The 17,285-nt window shown below is 37.8% G+C and overlaps 1 protein-coding gene across 7 annotated transcripts in view; it reads left to right on the top strand.

Annotated features, from left to right (window-relative positions):
• LOC131061280 (eukaryotic translation initiation factor 2 subunit beta) overlaps nucleotides 1-17,285 on the top strand; it is a 131,370-nt gene that overhangs the window by 50,496 nt on the left and 63,589 nt on the right. For all 7 annotated transcript variants that reach the window (XM_057994866.2, XM_057994864.2, XM_057994871.2 and 4 more), the window contains exons 5-8: nucleotides 1,835-1,943; nucleotides 2,105-2,148; nucleotides 2,266-2,320; nucleotides 2,533-2,627. In XM_057994866.2, coding sequence (XP_057850849.2) covers nucleotides 1,835-1,943; nucleotides 2,105-2,148; nucleotides 2,266-2,320; nucleotides 2,533-2,627 — 303 coding nt within the window. The remainder of the gene's footprint in view (nucleotides 1-1,834; nucleotides 1,944-2,104; nucleotides 2,149-2,265; nucleotides 2,321-2,532; nucleotides 2,628-17,285) is intronic.

Here is a 17,285-nt window from a genome sequence, read left to right as displayed (position 1 = left end):
ACTTCATGCTTAGCTAGCCAAACTATGGCGGAGTTCATCATTGTTTGGACGCTTTTCCAAGTGTTTAGGCGGACTTTGGCAATGTCATGCCACTTTGTGGCGGACTTGGCACCTTGTTGGATATTTTCTTCAAACCATGGCGATCTTTGTGAGTGTTTGAACATTGCCTTTCATGCCTAGGCGGACTTCAACCCTGCAAGCCAAATGTTGGGTGGACTTGGCACTTGGTTGGCCGTCTCCCCTTTATTATTTCCTTGGCGGACTTTGCACATCATTAGCCACTTTTGACCAAGGCGGACTTGGCACTTGTTTGGCCATGTTCGTCATCCCTCCTAGGTGGACTTGACTTAGTTTTGTGCCATTTTCTTTCATGCTAGGGCAGAGTTCAAGAGTCACTGGACATTCCTTGCTTAGGAGGGCGGACTTCATGTTTGTCAAGCCATTTTGATATTCTACCTTGGGCGGACTTTAAGCTTGGCAAGCCATCTTGCCATCTTAGCCTTGGCGGACTTGACAATCGCTTGGACAATGTTTTCCTTACCTAGGCGAACTTCATGAGCCTTTGGACAATCCTTGCTTGGGAGGGCGGACTTCATGCTTGGCAAGCCAACTCTACACTTTACCTTGGGTGCTAGCTGGCTGGACATTGTTTATGGCGGACCTTGGCTTTGGCAAGACATTTCTTTCATTCCTTCAATGCGGACTTTGCCATTCTTGTGCCATTTTTGCTTTGACCCTAGGCAGAGTTGTTCATAGGTTGGACATTTTCTTGGACACAACCAACTCCATTGATGCAAACTTTGAACCTGCCTGAGACATGGTCTTCTCTATCTTTGCCATGAACCTTGGATGAATTTTCTTGCTCAATAATTCATGTTTGTTTGGAAAATCTGGACCAACACCCTATTTGGAGATTTTCACTTGCTTTTTGTAATTGGAGAGACAAATTTTTGATTTCGAATATATGAACCCTACTGCCATGACTTGAGCAACCCAATCCTAGGTTAACTTTCAAAAAAGTTGAAAAAAGCAAAAAGCAAAAAGCAAAAAGCAGGTGAAAAAGTTGCTTCCTGAATTGGTCCCAAAGTGCCAAAAATAAAAAAAAGCAAAAAAACAGAATCCCACAAAAATAGGAAGGTGTCAGAATTGACCCTAAGCAATTGCGTTTTTTGTCCTTCGGGCCTTCTGAGTACTTTGATGATGTCCAGATACTGTTATGAGCATGATTTCCCTATTTGACGTGGATGACCTCTCAAAAACTCTAAATCTAGAGTCTCAAAGAAATGGACTTATGAAATTGCAATGCTAAGACAAAACCCTAAAAAGGAAACAACTGGGGGTCCCCATTTGCAATGGGGCGGCGATATGTGAAATAGGTCACAACAGGTACCCAGTCTTTTGTCAGAAAGTTGAGGATGGGCTATTCTTTTTGAAAGTAGTTGAGCATATTTAAAGCCTTGTATGCCCTTATCTAGTAGGTATAGCCATCTAATATAATTTTACAGCTTTATTGACTCTATATGCAGAAGTCTATGTTTCTTGCTGGAAGCCTGACCATTATCTAAAAGCTTTGCTAACAATTGCATTCACATCTTTTTTTCCAAGCTTTTCATTCTTTAATAAATCTTCCTTTGGTATTATGGCTTCATGACCATCTTTCAAATATTTAAATATGATCTAATCTCTTTTGATAATCCAGATTCCATACTATTATTGCAATTTACTTGCCACCTACCTCATGATTTTGTGATACAATATTATTTTATTTAAACCAAGTTGGGATTGCTGTTTCTCCATTTTGCTTATATATTTAATGGTATGTTATGCTTTGCAGCTTGCTCCATTTGATCCTACCAAGAAGAAAAAGAAGAAGAAGGTTGTGATACAAGATGCAACAGATGAAGGAGCAGAGAAGGCGACAGAGAAAATGGAAAGCCTTTCAGGTAGGATGAATATACAACTATTAAAGAAAATTAGTGTATGGCATTGTAGTCTTTGTATGAAATCCATCCTACGTTTCAATCTGAAAAGAATGTAATCTGCAACATAATACATAATGTGTGTAAGGAACATTAACAGTTCAAGTTTTCATATGCATCTACAGTTTCTGATACATTGACTGGACTGAAGAAAAAGAAAAAGAAACCTGTATGTAATATATTCTCTTCTCTGTGGTATTTTGGATTTGTTATGATTTTAAGTGATGCATGGAACTTTTCTGCATCACATCTGAAACTTGTATTATGTGTATCGATGTTTCTCCAGGTGGAAGGCAGTTTTCAAGAAGAGGAGAATGTAGAGCCCATAGAGGATGCTAATGGTGAGAAGTGCTAAGATTAACTAGATGTTTTAATTGGTAGTTGCCTCTTTGTAAAGGAATGACTACTAACTTGGACTTTCGATGAAACTCTAATTGGTTGATCATTTTAGTTTTTCCATTTGGTTTCTTTGTTAGAATCTGAAATCAGGACATCTGACTTTTGAGTTCTATTCTTTTTGACTACCATCTTTTTGCTTCTTATGTATTCACAGGTAACCATGAGGATGAGGATGTAGGAGGAGAAGAAACTTCTCTTCAAATTCGATATCCGTGGGAGGGAAGTGATCGTGATTACAAATATGAAGAGGTGCTTTGGAAAATTTATTAGTTCACTATTTTGCTTGACTTTGAAAAATAAATTGAATGAATGATTAAATAATCGGATAATTACATTGAACGATATACACATGTATATATAGAGGTTACAAGACGATGTTATATAATTAGAACATAACGTTAAAGTAAAAGACTAAAGAGCTAAACGCTAAATTAAGCGTGAAAGCTAAATTAAGCGTGAAAGCTAAATTAAGCTTAAAAGCTAATTACATAAAAAAAGTAAATGACCATTAACCAAGGAACTAAAAATAGGTGACTAACATAGAATTAAATATTCTAATACCCTCCCTTAATGGTCATGCTATCTATCACACCAAGCTGCCCTCTAAATTTGAGAAACTTTGCCGGGCTCAAGGACTTGGTGAGGATATCTGCAGTCTGATCTTCTGTAGGAATGTACTGCAATATCATTGATCCATCTTCAACATGCCGGCGGATGAAATGACAATGAAGCTCCACATGCTTTGTTCGCTCATGGAAGACTAAATTTTTGGCTAATTTTAGAACCCCTTGACCATCACAAAACAAGGGAGTAGGTCTTGGTTGAGACATTTGCATGTCTGCAAGCATCCTACGTAGCCAAATTGCCTCACATGCTGCCTTAACAGTTCCCCAATACTCTGCTTCGGTTGAGGAAAGAGCTATTGCCTGTTGCTTCTTGCTGGTCCATGTGACTGCTCCTATACCCAAGCTGAAAACATACCCAGAAGTTGACTTTCTGTCATCAACACAACTTGCCCAATCTGAGTCTGTGAAACCAACCAGCCTAGGATCTTTGTTTCTGCTGTACAAAATGCAAAATCAGGAGTGCTCTTCACATATCTAAGCACATGCTTCGTTGCAACCCAATGTTCAACTTTTGGGGCTGACATGAAGCGAGAAATATAGCTTACAACATAACTGATGTCAGGTCTAGTGGCGGTGAGATAGATGAGGCTGCCCACTAGTTGCCTGAATGAAGACTTATCCACTACAGGTGAATCTTATTTGGCTGATAATTTGAGCCCTATCTCCATAGGTGTAGATGCAAGTTTACAATCTTGCATTCAAAACTTATCCAATAGGCTCTTGGCATACTTTGACTGAGAAATGAATATGTGGCTATCAGTCTGCCAAACCTCTACACCGAGACAATAATGGAGAAGTCCCAAATCTGTCATATCAAAATGCTGACACAATTCTGTTTGACCTACATGATTAGATGTGCTGCATTGCTAGTAATGATGCGATCATCAACATAGACTACTAGAAATAGAATATCATCACTAGTATGTTTGACATACAAATTGGGATCTGAAGGACTCCTCTGAAAGCCTTGATCAATCAAGTACTTATCAATTTTGATGTACCATGCATGAGGAGCTTGTTTGAGGCCATAGAGTGCTTTGACTAGTCTACATACTTGGTGTTCCTTACCGGCAACCTTGAAACTTGGAGGCTGCGTCATGTAGACTTATTCTTGCAAACCACCATTGAGAAAGACACTCTTGACGTCCATTTGATTAACTTTCCATCCAAATTGAGCTGAGAGAGTGAGGACAAGCCTAATGGTACTCATCTTGGCTGTGGGAGCAAATGTCTCCTCATAGTCGATGCCCTCCTTCTGTGAAAACCCTTTTGCCACCAACCGAGCCTTGTACTTATCAAGGCTTCCATCAACTTTATACTTGACTTTAAACACCCATTTGCAGCCAATGGGCTTCTTTCCTGGAGGAAGATCGGACAATACCCAAGTGTTGTTTTTCAGAAGACTATGTTGCTCAGCTGCCATAGCCTTTTCCCATTCAGGTACACCTTTAGCCACTGTATATGTTTGAGGCTCATAAATACTGTGAATGTTTGTAAAATTCCTTAATTATTTATTAAATTTCTGTCCAGTTCATTAGCAAAATCTTTCCCAATATAGCCAGTGAGACATGACGAAACAAGGAATAACATACAGGCAGTGATATTTCTCATTCACATAAATTCAATTCTCTTCCTACCTGCTGTTATTTCAGTAATTGACAGAACTTAGGCATTCATTATTCAAATATATATATACGTAGTGCACTTATTCAAATATATATATATATATATATATATATATATATACGTAGAGCATCTGTTATCTGCTCTGTAATGGTTGATGCTATGCACTTGCTGTTGATCATCGAAGAAGGGTTCGCTGTGCACATGAGAAGACGGGCCTTCTTAGCCGTGTGCCGCCTACAACAGTCCCTACCACGATCTCAATACTCCCGATATGCTATTCCACGGTGATGACACTTCTGCTACACCGGTATTCACTTCCTGCGATTCCACGGAAATAATCCTTCCGCTACACTGAAACACGTCACCTTCCCTACACCCTTGGTAACGCTGCCAACGTGACTGCAGGGGTAAGACGGATGAACACCCGATATCGGGTCTTGGTCTGGTATAAACGGAAAAGGTTCGTATTCAACTGTTCACTCGATATCGAGTTCCTGGGAGGACGTTGAAAGAGATATTTGCTGATGCTTTCCCGCTATGCTCCGGTTAGCCTTGTGCTCGGGGTTGTTGGGGGACTGACGATGTGAAGAGTTCACGTGTTCCCGTTGCTTTGTGTGGACAAACCTTGAACACCACCCACTGCGATTTTATCCTTTAAGCATTCCACGATGATGCGATTTGAATTTGTAATTAAACATTCTCCAAACAGGCTCCAGGTTTTATTGGGACTTCATTCTGAAATAACTTGTAGTTTCTCCTCCAATAGCGTATGACCAATAGGCCAGTCTAAGAGACTGGCGAAAGGCTAAGAAATTTTGGGATGTGTATTTAATACACACAAACTTCCAATAAACTCTTCCACGAATTGTTTTATTCAAACTCCTATCTCCATCTTGGGTTTTGCCCATCCTTTTACTATCATCAATTGGTTGAGAGTCCCGTAATAGTTAGAATTAATTACGGTGTTAAACAAATACATGTAATTAAAAGACATTCTTGTAAATATTAATTATTTATATAGATGAATGGGGAGATTTATATAAAATAATTAATATATTTTTATGCTTTCGGCAATCATTTATTAGGGGACATGACAATGTTGGCCATAAGAGAAAAATTAACCATGTTGCTTGCTCTTACCTCTAATTGATCTAACCTCAATGAGCTCATCATCATGAAGATCACCAATGGTTTTGGCCCACCACTTAGGCCGGAGAGTAGAAGTACCAACATCTGTTGTAGGATGAAGATTACCTGGAATATCTGGAGCAAGCTCCTCTGGATGTGGATCTAGAAGATCTTGAGGAACGTTAGGGGGTGCAATGTCATGCCTGCGAGACCCCACAACTTTAGAGTCAACTGAATCCCTCCCATCAGGTGGAGCTAAGGGTAGACGAACACCCATACTTGCAGCCTTTGGAGGGTGATCCTCAGTGCTCAAATTAGGAGAGGAAGGCTGAAAAGGCCCTCTTTCTTCATCAAATACTACATCTTGACTGAATATGAGGTGATTAGTGTCTATATCAATCAGCTGATATGCCTTGTGGTTGTCACTGTAGCCGGTGAACATCAATTTCTGACTCTTTGGATCCAGTTTGGTGCGCTTGGCATCTGAAATCCAAACATAAGCTGTAGAGCCAAAAACTTTCAAATGACTGATTTTGGGCTTCTAGCCAGACCAAGCTTCCTCTGGAGTCATCTTCTTGATGACCTTTGTGGGAGACTGGTTCAAAAGGTAGACTGCAGTGAAGACCGCTTCCGCCCAAAAGTGTTTTGGAACATTTCTATGCTCCAACATAGACCGAGCCATCTCAGTGATTGTACGGTTCCTGCGCTCAACAACACTGTTCTGATGTGGGGTGTAAGGTGTGGTAAGTTGATTCTTAATGCCATGTGATGCACGAAAATTGGTGAACTCTGTAGAACAAAGTTCCCCTCCATTGTCGGACTGAAGAGTGACTATCTGACAACTAGACTCTTTTTCCACTAAGGCCTTAAACGTTTGAAACATGGTGAACACCTTTGATTTCTGCTTAAGAAAATAAACCGACATGCGTCTACTGAAATCATCAACAAATAATAGAAAATACCTGCATCTAGTGACTGATGGAGTGTTCATGGGACCACAGATGTCTGCATGAACGAGCTGCAAGACCTTGGATGCTCTCCAAGCGTCTCCATCTGAAAATGGAGTCCTATGCTGCTTTCCAACTTGACACGCTCCACAAACTCCATGATTCTGAGTTTGAATCTCAGGTAATCCTACGACTAGATCCTCTCGAACCAACTGAGAGAGATAGTGTAAATTGAGATGCCCATATCGCTGATGCCAAAAGAGTGTTGATGGAAGTACTCCTAGCTGCCATGGCGAGCTCCTGAGAACCAGTAGAATCAACAAGTCTATAAAGACCATGATCCTCAATACCAACTGCAACTGTAGTGCGAGTCTCCCTGTCAACAATGTTGCACTTGTGCAACCTGAAGACGACATCCAGCTGTGGTGAATGCTGTATAATCTAATTGACTGACAATAGATTGAGCTTCATACCAGGTACAAAGTATACATTGAGGAATATTAAATCCCTCCCACCAAATGAAATTTGTACGTTGCCCTTGCTGACAACAGTATACTCTTCACCTCCACCAAAGATCACTGAATTAGTGAAAGGCATGTACTCTGTAAACCAATCTCGACGATGTGTGAAATACCGAGAGTTTCCAGAGTCAATGTACCAGGCTGATGATTGAACATCATCAGAGGAGGTTTTGGCCATGAACGCATAGAAGGCAAATTCCTTCTGATCACGATGTGTGGCAGAATTGGCTTTCTGCTTGGACCCTCCCTGTTTGGATTGCTGGGATGCTATCAATTTCCGACAATCTTTCACCAAATGGCCATATATATGACAGTAGGAACACTGTAAGCTCTTCTTTTTGGAAGACTATTGAGGTTGACCTTGACCTTTCTGCTGGAAGGACGGAGCTTTACCCTTGTACTTATGCAAAGCTGATGCTGTGAAAGCCTGTTCAATGGATGAACTAGCATTGCTTTCAAACTACTGCTTCCGTCGATCCTATTGTAGCAGCTTGTTGCAGAGATCAGGAAACTTCAAATCAACACTAGTAGAGGAGATATTGAGCTTATCAATAAAATGCTCGTAGGATCTGGGAAGGCTTTTCAGCATGATCACTATCATATCCTCTTCCACCATGTTTCGGCCTATAACTTCCAATTGATTACGGATGTCCTTGATCTTCGTAAGATGTGCCTGGATAGATGACTTCTCATCCATCACGAAAGAAAACAACGTATTCTTCAGAAAGAAAGCTTGGCTCTTGTCAAACGTTTCATGAAGATCCTTCAAAAGATCCCAGATCTCTTTTGTTGTTTTACCTGACGGGACCTGTGGGAGTTGATCATTTGTGACGGAGAGTTTGATAAGCATGACAGCCTCTCGATGCTTCACATCATGTTTGTCTTGATCATCACCTGCTGTTGTAGGATGAGATTCCTTGCCCAAAACAAGCTAATCAAGGCAACGATACTCAAAGATGGTAAGCATATGCTGTTTCCAGGTGTTGTAGTTGTGGCCGTTGAACTTCTGACTGTGTTCCAACATGAGGTTGGTTAATGATGCCATCACGGAAATCGAGGTTGATCGAGGTCAACTGAGTGAAAGCAATAGACAAAAGAATTTGATTTAAAAAAAAAAACCAGAATAGAAGCAGTTGCTGAAAAAACTGAAACCCTGGAGGAGAGTTTTGGCACGAATTCCGAGGTTTGGGAGAAACCCAAAAATTAAAATTTTCTGCAAACTTAAAATCTGAATTTTTTCCTAAAAATAATCGGAAAAAATAATAATTTGCAAAAAATAAAAAAATACCTTTGATTTTTTTTTGTAAAAAAAATAGAAAAATATAGACGAACGCAAGAAAAAATCGGGGCAGAAACCCTAGGTTGGATGTATAGCATAAACAGTGCCTAGAAGACCCCAAAATTCTCGGTGTCCACAAAATTAGCAGAAATTGCGGACTGTTTTTAAATTCCAAGGTAAATTCGCTAGCACCAAATTCGAGGCACAAAAAACAAGGCACCCAGAAAAACCTGAGACCAATCCAGAAAAACTCTCGAAAAACCCACCAAGAATCTGAAAACAAAATGCAAATTTGACAGCTCATAAATTGAGGCATGGAAAACGATGCACCCAGAAAAATATGACGACGACCCAGTTGAGGTCTCGAAAAACCCACCAAGAATATGCAACCAGAATATAATTTCGACTTGAACTGAAGGATCAAAACCCTAGTCGAAAATTGCAGAAACCCTAGGAAAATTTTCAACCTACAAAAAAAAAAAAAAATCCACCCAAGAAGAGAAAAAAACTTGCTCTTTTTTTAAAAAAAAAAAAAAACAGTTTTAAAAAAAATCTCTTCAATAAAAACTTCGAAAATTTTTAATAACAAAAACTTTCAAAATTTTTAATTTCCATGATCTTATACCATGAAAAATAAATTGAATGATAATTACATTGAACGATATACACACGTATATATAGAGGTTACAAGACGATGTTCTATAATTAGAACATAATGTTAAAGTAAAAGACTAAAGAGCTAAACGCTAAATTAAGCGTGAAAACTAAATTAAGCTTAAAAGCTAATTACATAAAAAAAAAGTAAATGACCATTAACCAAAGAAATAAAAATAGGTGATTAACATAGAATTAAATATTCTAATAGACTTAGGGTTATTCACTTGTATGGGTGTGAATGATTATATTCATCTCATTTTTCTGATACATTTCGCTTGGATTTATAAGTGTGTAAATGCAACATTTCTTGATGAACAAAGTGAAACACCCATAAACATGCAGATAATCATACACAAAGTGAAAAAACATTGGGGTGGAAAATAACAGAATGTGAAATTTATGAAAAATGGATGATAGGCAAATCCTCCCTAAATCACTCATTAGAGGGGGATTGAGGAAAATAGCATTCACATTAGTTAATACTAATCCCAAAAGGAGGTGCTATATTAAAATTTTTTCTGATAGGAAAGTGGTGTAATGCCAGCATATTCTCCCTTAATGACATCTTAATTCAAATTATGACGAAACAAAAAATTCTCGAGTCAAACATAATTCTGAACACATGTTGATTAGATACTACACATCCTTGCACCACTCTAATAATGGAGAAACAACCTGACAATCTTCAAACTTCCCATTCAAGCAAGTGTACTTCCCATCCGAGCAAGTCTCCAAGAGAATGACGAGTTTAAGTGCTCTATCCAACCATGATCTGAATGGATGTTGATTAGGTGTTCCAGAGCAGGAAATGCTTGAACCACTCCAACAAGTGCTTGTCAGTGTCACAATTTATGAACTACCCACGCAAGGCAGTCTCTCTTAGAGTGATGAGTCAAAGTGTTGAAGTCAAGAATGAACCAAAGTCAAACAACTCCAACAATGGGTCTTCAAAGTCACAACCCTCAAATTGCTTGTCAAAGCAAGCTTTTAAGAGAATGAAGGGTTGAAATGCAGAAGCCAAAGACGACCCTAACATGTTGGTCAGATGCTCCATGCTAGGAAATGCTTGAACTACTTGAAGAACCAGTTTGCAGCATTACACTCCTCTAATGATATGTTCAAGTAGATCTCCAAATGAGTGATGGCAAAAGATACTGAAGAACTACGATCCTATTGATGGTAGATAGCCAAAATTTCCTAGCTTTCTTGAAGTTGAGACTAACCATGGTTTGACCCATGGTAAATCATCAAACCTTCCCAAGCATGTTGAAAATAACTACAGTCCAATGAATGAATTATCACCAAAAGCTCCCAGTCATTCTGAAGCCAACCATGAGTCCAACAATAGTTAATCACCAAATGCTCCTAGCCATGTTGAAGTCAACAGCCTTGCTATGATTCTGTTCTGATCAGTAGACAATTGTCAGATGCTTACAAACATTCTGAATCCTTGTATGTTTGGTCCAATAGTCAATCATAAAATGTCCCTAGCTATGTGCATAAGCTCTCAAACCTAACAATATAGACATATAGGCCCATTTTCAAAGTATAGCACCAAGAATATGGCACCGATATCTAAAATACAGAGTCCAGTCGTAATAGTAAAACCAAATCTGTTATGAATAAGCTCACAAAAATTGAAACCAAACATTAAAATGCCACTGAACTAGCCACAAACACCCTTGTAATGGGTCCTTGGCCTTACAAGGGACAAGACCTCCTAACATCCTTCCGTTAAAAGGGAGCACAGATGGATCCACATGGTAAATGTTGGCTCCATGGAATGAAGCATGTTGGCAAGTACACCTGTCCATTAAATGTAATAGAAAATTATCAACATGAGAGCCAAATGTATCATCCACACCCGGACCAATGATGGACTGGTCCAAGAGGGGCCAGTAGCTCAGTGGTAGAGCACTCCAGCAGCGTATGGAAGGTCCTAGGTTCGAGTCCTAGCTGATCATCAAATCAACATGGTATCAGAGTGGGTTCCGAAATTTGATCAGATTTGTAAGTTTCCTTCACAGTAACGGTAGAAAGCAATTCATATCAATCCAATAAAGATACAGTCCAACATAAAAGATGCAGTGATATGTATACATTTATTTGGTGTAACATACATATACAGCAAACTATGTGTATGTGGAGAAATATCTAACAGAAGAAGCTATGGTGACCATTCTTGTCATTCTACCTGCACGTGAAGAACATACCGAAATATATACACAGTAATATGGTGACTATGCCACGTATATAATGGAAAGTCAAAACTCGTCCAAGATAATTACCCATGTCCAAGTTAAAATCGAGTATATCTAAGTTGTATTTATTGACTGGTAAAATCTATCAATTTGGAGGGAGTCGATAATTCTATCATCGACTTGGTAACATTAAAAATAAAGGGAGAAAGGTTACGATTTATATTGACTAAGTCAACAAATATAAATCGTGTATAATACTTATAATTTAACTGCCCAACAATCTGCGTTATAACATACAATGCAGCGATTCAAACCTTACAAAGATTTTTTGTATCCTTCAAAAGACAGCGATTACATATTACTAAGGACAATGGAACAGTGATAGAAGTGGCAAGAGACAGAGTCACTACCTTGGACGGGTTTGAGAACAAGGTGCAATCAATTAAGTCAAAAGTCAGAAATAGATATTAAAATAAATACTGCCGACTTCATGCAATGATTAATATGGCCGATGATCATCAAAAGATTTTTAGAAGACTTTATATGCTGTTCGTATTTGGAGAACAGTTCACATTTACTGGCATCGCTACATTTATCGGGGGTGTTTAGAGAAGAAAAGGAAGCCGCTTCCATATTCATTTGGGGACCCTGTTATTTAAAGACATCAGGTCAAATGTATTAATAAATATAGAGATAATGATTTGAGCCACCAGCTTGTTAAATATTTCAGAAACATAGAATATTAATATCTGCTATGGTGTCAACTTTGTGAAATTATATTAAGTGTTGAAGTTGAATGTATTGAAAGCTAAGCCTTAAATTTAAGTGATTGAGGTTATGTTGTATTTGCTATCTTCTAAATCTTAGCCAATAGTGAAGAGTGCGTAAGTTTGCGTGTTCTTTCCTCTGTTATATCGTGAGGTTGCCAGACACGTGTATATTTAGCATGAGGTTTATTACTGAAGGAGGACGTATTGGTAGCTGCCAACCTTAGAAGAAGGATTGTGGGAAGAAAAAGTGTGTTTGGGTGTTTGTTTGCTCCTGTTTGGGGCGTTGATTTTCTCAGGAGGGACGCCATTGGAATCTGTTATTTGGCACGTGAAGAATTATCTTAAGCTCTATAAAACCTAGCTGCAGTTCCATTATTCTAATGTCATACTTCCTCACCATTTTGAAGACCATTTGTATACTGACAACAGTGAAGAATTTGCTTTTTGTGCATTTTAAAGAAGTCTAGTTCTTTGAAGACAAGAAGGAACCCAGTATAGATAAAGCTCGGTATGGAAAGAAATTCCAATGCAGAGCAAGATTAGGGAAGAACATTGGTGGAAGACTAACAAATTAAGAGATAAGTTTTTCATGGCTAAATAATGTTCTTAAATCATTATGCAGTTGTTAATTCATGCCTTAACATTGGGATAGTGAACTTTGTATGCTTCTAGCATTAATATTTCCCTTCGGATAAGTTAGTTCTATGAACTAGTTGATATTTCAGGACGGATCAAAAAAAAAAAAGAGCACAAGAGATTGCATTCAAGGAAGGAAGACCTTGATAATGGTTGCCATGAGATTGAGTTGATGACTGAAGACGTTTCTTCGAAGAGGAAGAATCAACATTAAGAGGGAGCTTGACATTTCAACTTTAGAGGGAGTAGCTAAGAGGATGTGCTTCGGTTGACATCCAAGGATCTTGGTCATATTGGTTCAGAGGGAGTGGACCATGTCGAGATGGTTTATCTAGTGATCAGTCAGAGGATTATGATTCATGAGATGGAGTCCCATGTATGTAGGCTGGAAGGTCTTTATGCTGACTCCTAGGTCATGATATTCCTGAATAGATGGATACTTGGTGAGCTTGGGACTCACCAAGTGTGATGTAGACTCCAACCTTGTATTTCATAATAGGTCAAAGCATGTGGAAATCAAGTATCACTATGTTAGAGATATGGTGGAAAGGTATGCTATTCACTTAAGATACTATGTGAAAGGCTCTCTAGAGACATGGTGGAAAGGTATGCTATGATGGAAAGGTATGCTATTCACTAATGTATTCTTCTTTTCAAAAGATGTTATAAAGTGTAAACTCTTGTGATTGCATTTCTCTTTGAGAGAGACTTAAGGAGAAAGCTCTTATCTACACTCTCTGATATGGTTCATGGTGGATGTCATGTGTGTGACTCCATGACAATTTTGGTTCAGTGCTTGATGAGCTCCTGTGAACATTATTGTGAGGTGACGATCTCTCAATAGTGAACACTTGTACATTTTATCATTATCGTAAGGTGACGATCTTACGATATTGATTGATCATACCATTATGATGGATATCATGGGACGTGATATCTATGGATATGTCATAATGGTTTATATCTCTAGTAGTAATATCTATGGATATGCCATAATGGTGGATATCATGAGACGTGATATCCATGGATAAGCCATAATGGTGGATATAACATAAAGAGATATTCATGGTGGATTTCATGTGACGTGAAATCCGTGGACATGCTATGTAGTAATATCTTTAGATATACCATAATGGTGGATATCATGTGAAGTGATATCTATGGATAAGCCATAATGGTGGATATTACATGAGGAAATATCTATGGTGGATGTCACATGAGGTGATATCCGTGGATAAGCCATAATGGTTGATATCACGTGAGGTGATGTCTATGGATGAGTCATGATGGTTGATATCACAGTAAGGTGATATCTTTCCTTTCCACATATGGATGTAGCCATTGTGGTCAACATCACTTTGAGGTGATATGTTTTGTGCAGCTGGAAGTATCCTCCCTAGCTGAGAGGGAGTGTTGAAGATTGGCAGCATGGGTTATCACTTCCATTCTGAGGAAGATGAAGTGTTGATCAGATTCCTACAGGCTGACATAGACAAACTAAAGGTTGTGATAATTATTGTGATATAATAATTATATTGATAGGCATTTTAATTATTATATTGGGATAATATAATTATTATGACATAATAATTATATTAATATTATTATTATTATTATTATTATTGAGATTATATAATATAATTATGTTTTATTATTGAAAATTATATTATATTATTATGATACAATAATATAATAATATAATTATGTTATATAATAACAATATAATTATTGGGCCAAAAGTGGTGACCCTTAGTGAAGGGACACCACCAACATATATATAATTGAATTAATGAACACATACAAAAATGAATAGACAATATGCAGGTGAGCACCCAATTAACATATCTGATTACTTACATCTCTGATCATCAAATCAACATTGACAAGTCCACAACTTGTATAACCCATTTGTTGAAGCAACTTGGAACTAATGCCTCAAGTGTGTTTCTCAAATACTCCAATAGTAGTAGAGATAGGAAAGGCATTACCTAGAGTTATTATCAATAATATGATTACCCTCGTTGGCTGCATCATCAATAACATGAGAAGTAACATCAATATTAGAAACACTTCTGACAACATCATGAGTATCATCATCAATATCAAACTCTTTAGAATTATCAACAACATTAGAATTTTCACTAATAGAAGTAGAAGTATCAACATCATGGCTTTCGTTTGCATTCTTAACCTTATTCTTTTTCAATTCAACAATTTACTCCAAAAACCTTTGATTAAGGGATTTCATTTATCAAATTCCTCTGATGAACCTGACACCATCAATCTTATTGGAAGGCAAAACTTTATTCCCAGAAAGTACTTGAAGCTTCTCCCACATTTCTTAAGGGTTCTTGAAAATAGAAATGTGATGGTGGAAATGAATGTCAATGTGACCAATCATGGACATCCCTAGGGTGGCCTACTTAGATAGCCATCTTATAACTCCCCTCTTACACCACCTGCCTTCCATACAAGATGGGGGTTCCAAGCAGATTGATTCCAGACATAAGCACTTTAATATCTATCCATATATATATATATATATAAAGATATTGATTGGCAAATAATATATACAATATTTATATCACAGAGTAATTATTAGGATTATGAAGTGCTTGTATTACAGTCCGAGATAATCAAAGTCTGCTATAACTGTGTGCTTGGTCTGGTAGTTATCTTCCACCTTTGAATGCTGCTCTCCTATTCTATGAATGTAATTCTTGTTTATGGTGATAATTGCTGATGTTTGATGATTCTTAGAGGGACTGATATATATCTTATTTCCAGTCCGATACATACTTCTTATGCCACAGAAAACTGTTAAGTCTTATAAATAAGACAGTTTTCTGTATATATACTTACTTATTGATCTTCCCTCTTATTTTATTTCTTTTTCCCCTTTTATAGCTTTATGTTCCTTATGAAGGGAGACATCCCTTTTAAGAGGGATGCATTATTTAGGAGTCACACCCTTTGTTAATAACACCAGCTCCTTTATTTTTAATCACCTCTGATTAATCCATACCTCTTCATTACAATCGGTGGCTCATTATTTTAGCGCTGCTAATCATAACCCTATTTTTTGCCTATTGATGGTATTAAGTAAAGTCTGTTGCTGTATACACACTGCACCGTGGTAGGGATCACTGACTTAGCATTGTAGTAATCGCTGCTTACTAATAATTAATAATTGCAGATCATGGGTTTTAGTTTATCTGTAATGTCCCCCTTTTGGGGATTTTCCTTAATTTAATCCTGAGACAACAATACCAGCTTAAGGTGAGACTACAATATAAAATTTACCCAAACTGAAGACATTTCATTATGATATTTAACTTAAAATTTTAGGAATAGTCGAAAGATAGAACTTATCTTCATAGCTTCCTCTAATTTATATACTTGTGATATGTGCTCCTATATTGTAACTCTGTTCTCAGTTTCTTAACACCGCTCAAGCCATGTAATGCCCCCTTTTATGCTTTCCTCAATCTTGGTCATATAGTTATACTAAGATTTGTAGATTGTCTTGAACACCCTTAAATCTCAAGATCACAGTGCCTGAATTGTTTCCCCTATGTCACACGATGGAAGGATGAAAGGTTATGCTTCAATCTGTTCTCAGTGTCTGATCACAATCCTTATGTTCATGAGAGAAGAGTGGACGCTGTCTCTGCTTATTTAGTACCTTAGTCTCATGTGTCTATGACCTTGCCTGAGAGTGGATATACCCCCTTCATCTGGCTTCCTTCAATTCTGCTTTAGTCAAATAAGAATGATCAAATCTGATGATATCTTGGCAATGAGTATCGATCCATATTTAATAGCTTGGGCATTGAATAGTTACACCCCTTTGGGAAGAGACACATCTTTATCCTTAAATAATTGCACCTTTCTGTTATTCAAGGACATTGGTTACTTATACAAACCATGCCTTTATTCTTAATCGGAGCCCTTTTAACATTTATCTTCATTTTATTTCAAATTGATTATTAATCTATCTCTTTATTCCTGCAATGATGTTAATTCTTTATGGAAATTGCTGCTATGTGTATAGTGATTGTTGTCCTTAATCATTGGATGTTGGTTGGCTCCCTTTCCTTGTTTATTGATTATTAATCCCTTTAGCACTTTACTGAGGCATCAACATCATTATCGTTCCCAGCTACATAGTCGCTGTTCTGAATCATTGCTCATTATATTACCTGTCATGGCCACGTCTCCTAACATGTTTTATTTTCCTTTGATAACCTTTACATCCGTAATGAATATGTGCAGACCTGGCCTTCGAACTGTTGTCTAAATATTTTATCAAACGATCGATGGGATGCAGCTTGCCTCTTTGCTCTTGCAGTGTTCTTCCCAGATTCAATTGTCTGTACCCAAAGAACAACGATGGTACTGCCTGTAACTTAATAACAGTTCTGATCTGATCTGGTCAGTGGTGACTCCTCTATTGTCTGGCTATGATGATCTTAATGGATGATCTCCAACCTCCTTATGTATGTCTTCCTTATGT

This window comes from Cryptomeria japonica, chromosome 11, assembly GCF_030272615.1.
Source record: "Cryptomeria japonica chromosome 11, Sugi_1.0, whole genome shotgun sequence".
Classification (NCBI taxonomy): domain Eukaryota; kingdom Viridiplantae; phylum Streptophyta; class Pinopsida; order Cupressales; family Cupressaceae; genus Cryptomeria; species Cryptomeria japonica.
The sequence above is the reverse complement of the archived record's forward strand: the minus strand, read 5'-3'. Positions and strand labels throughout refer to the sequence as shown.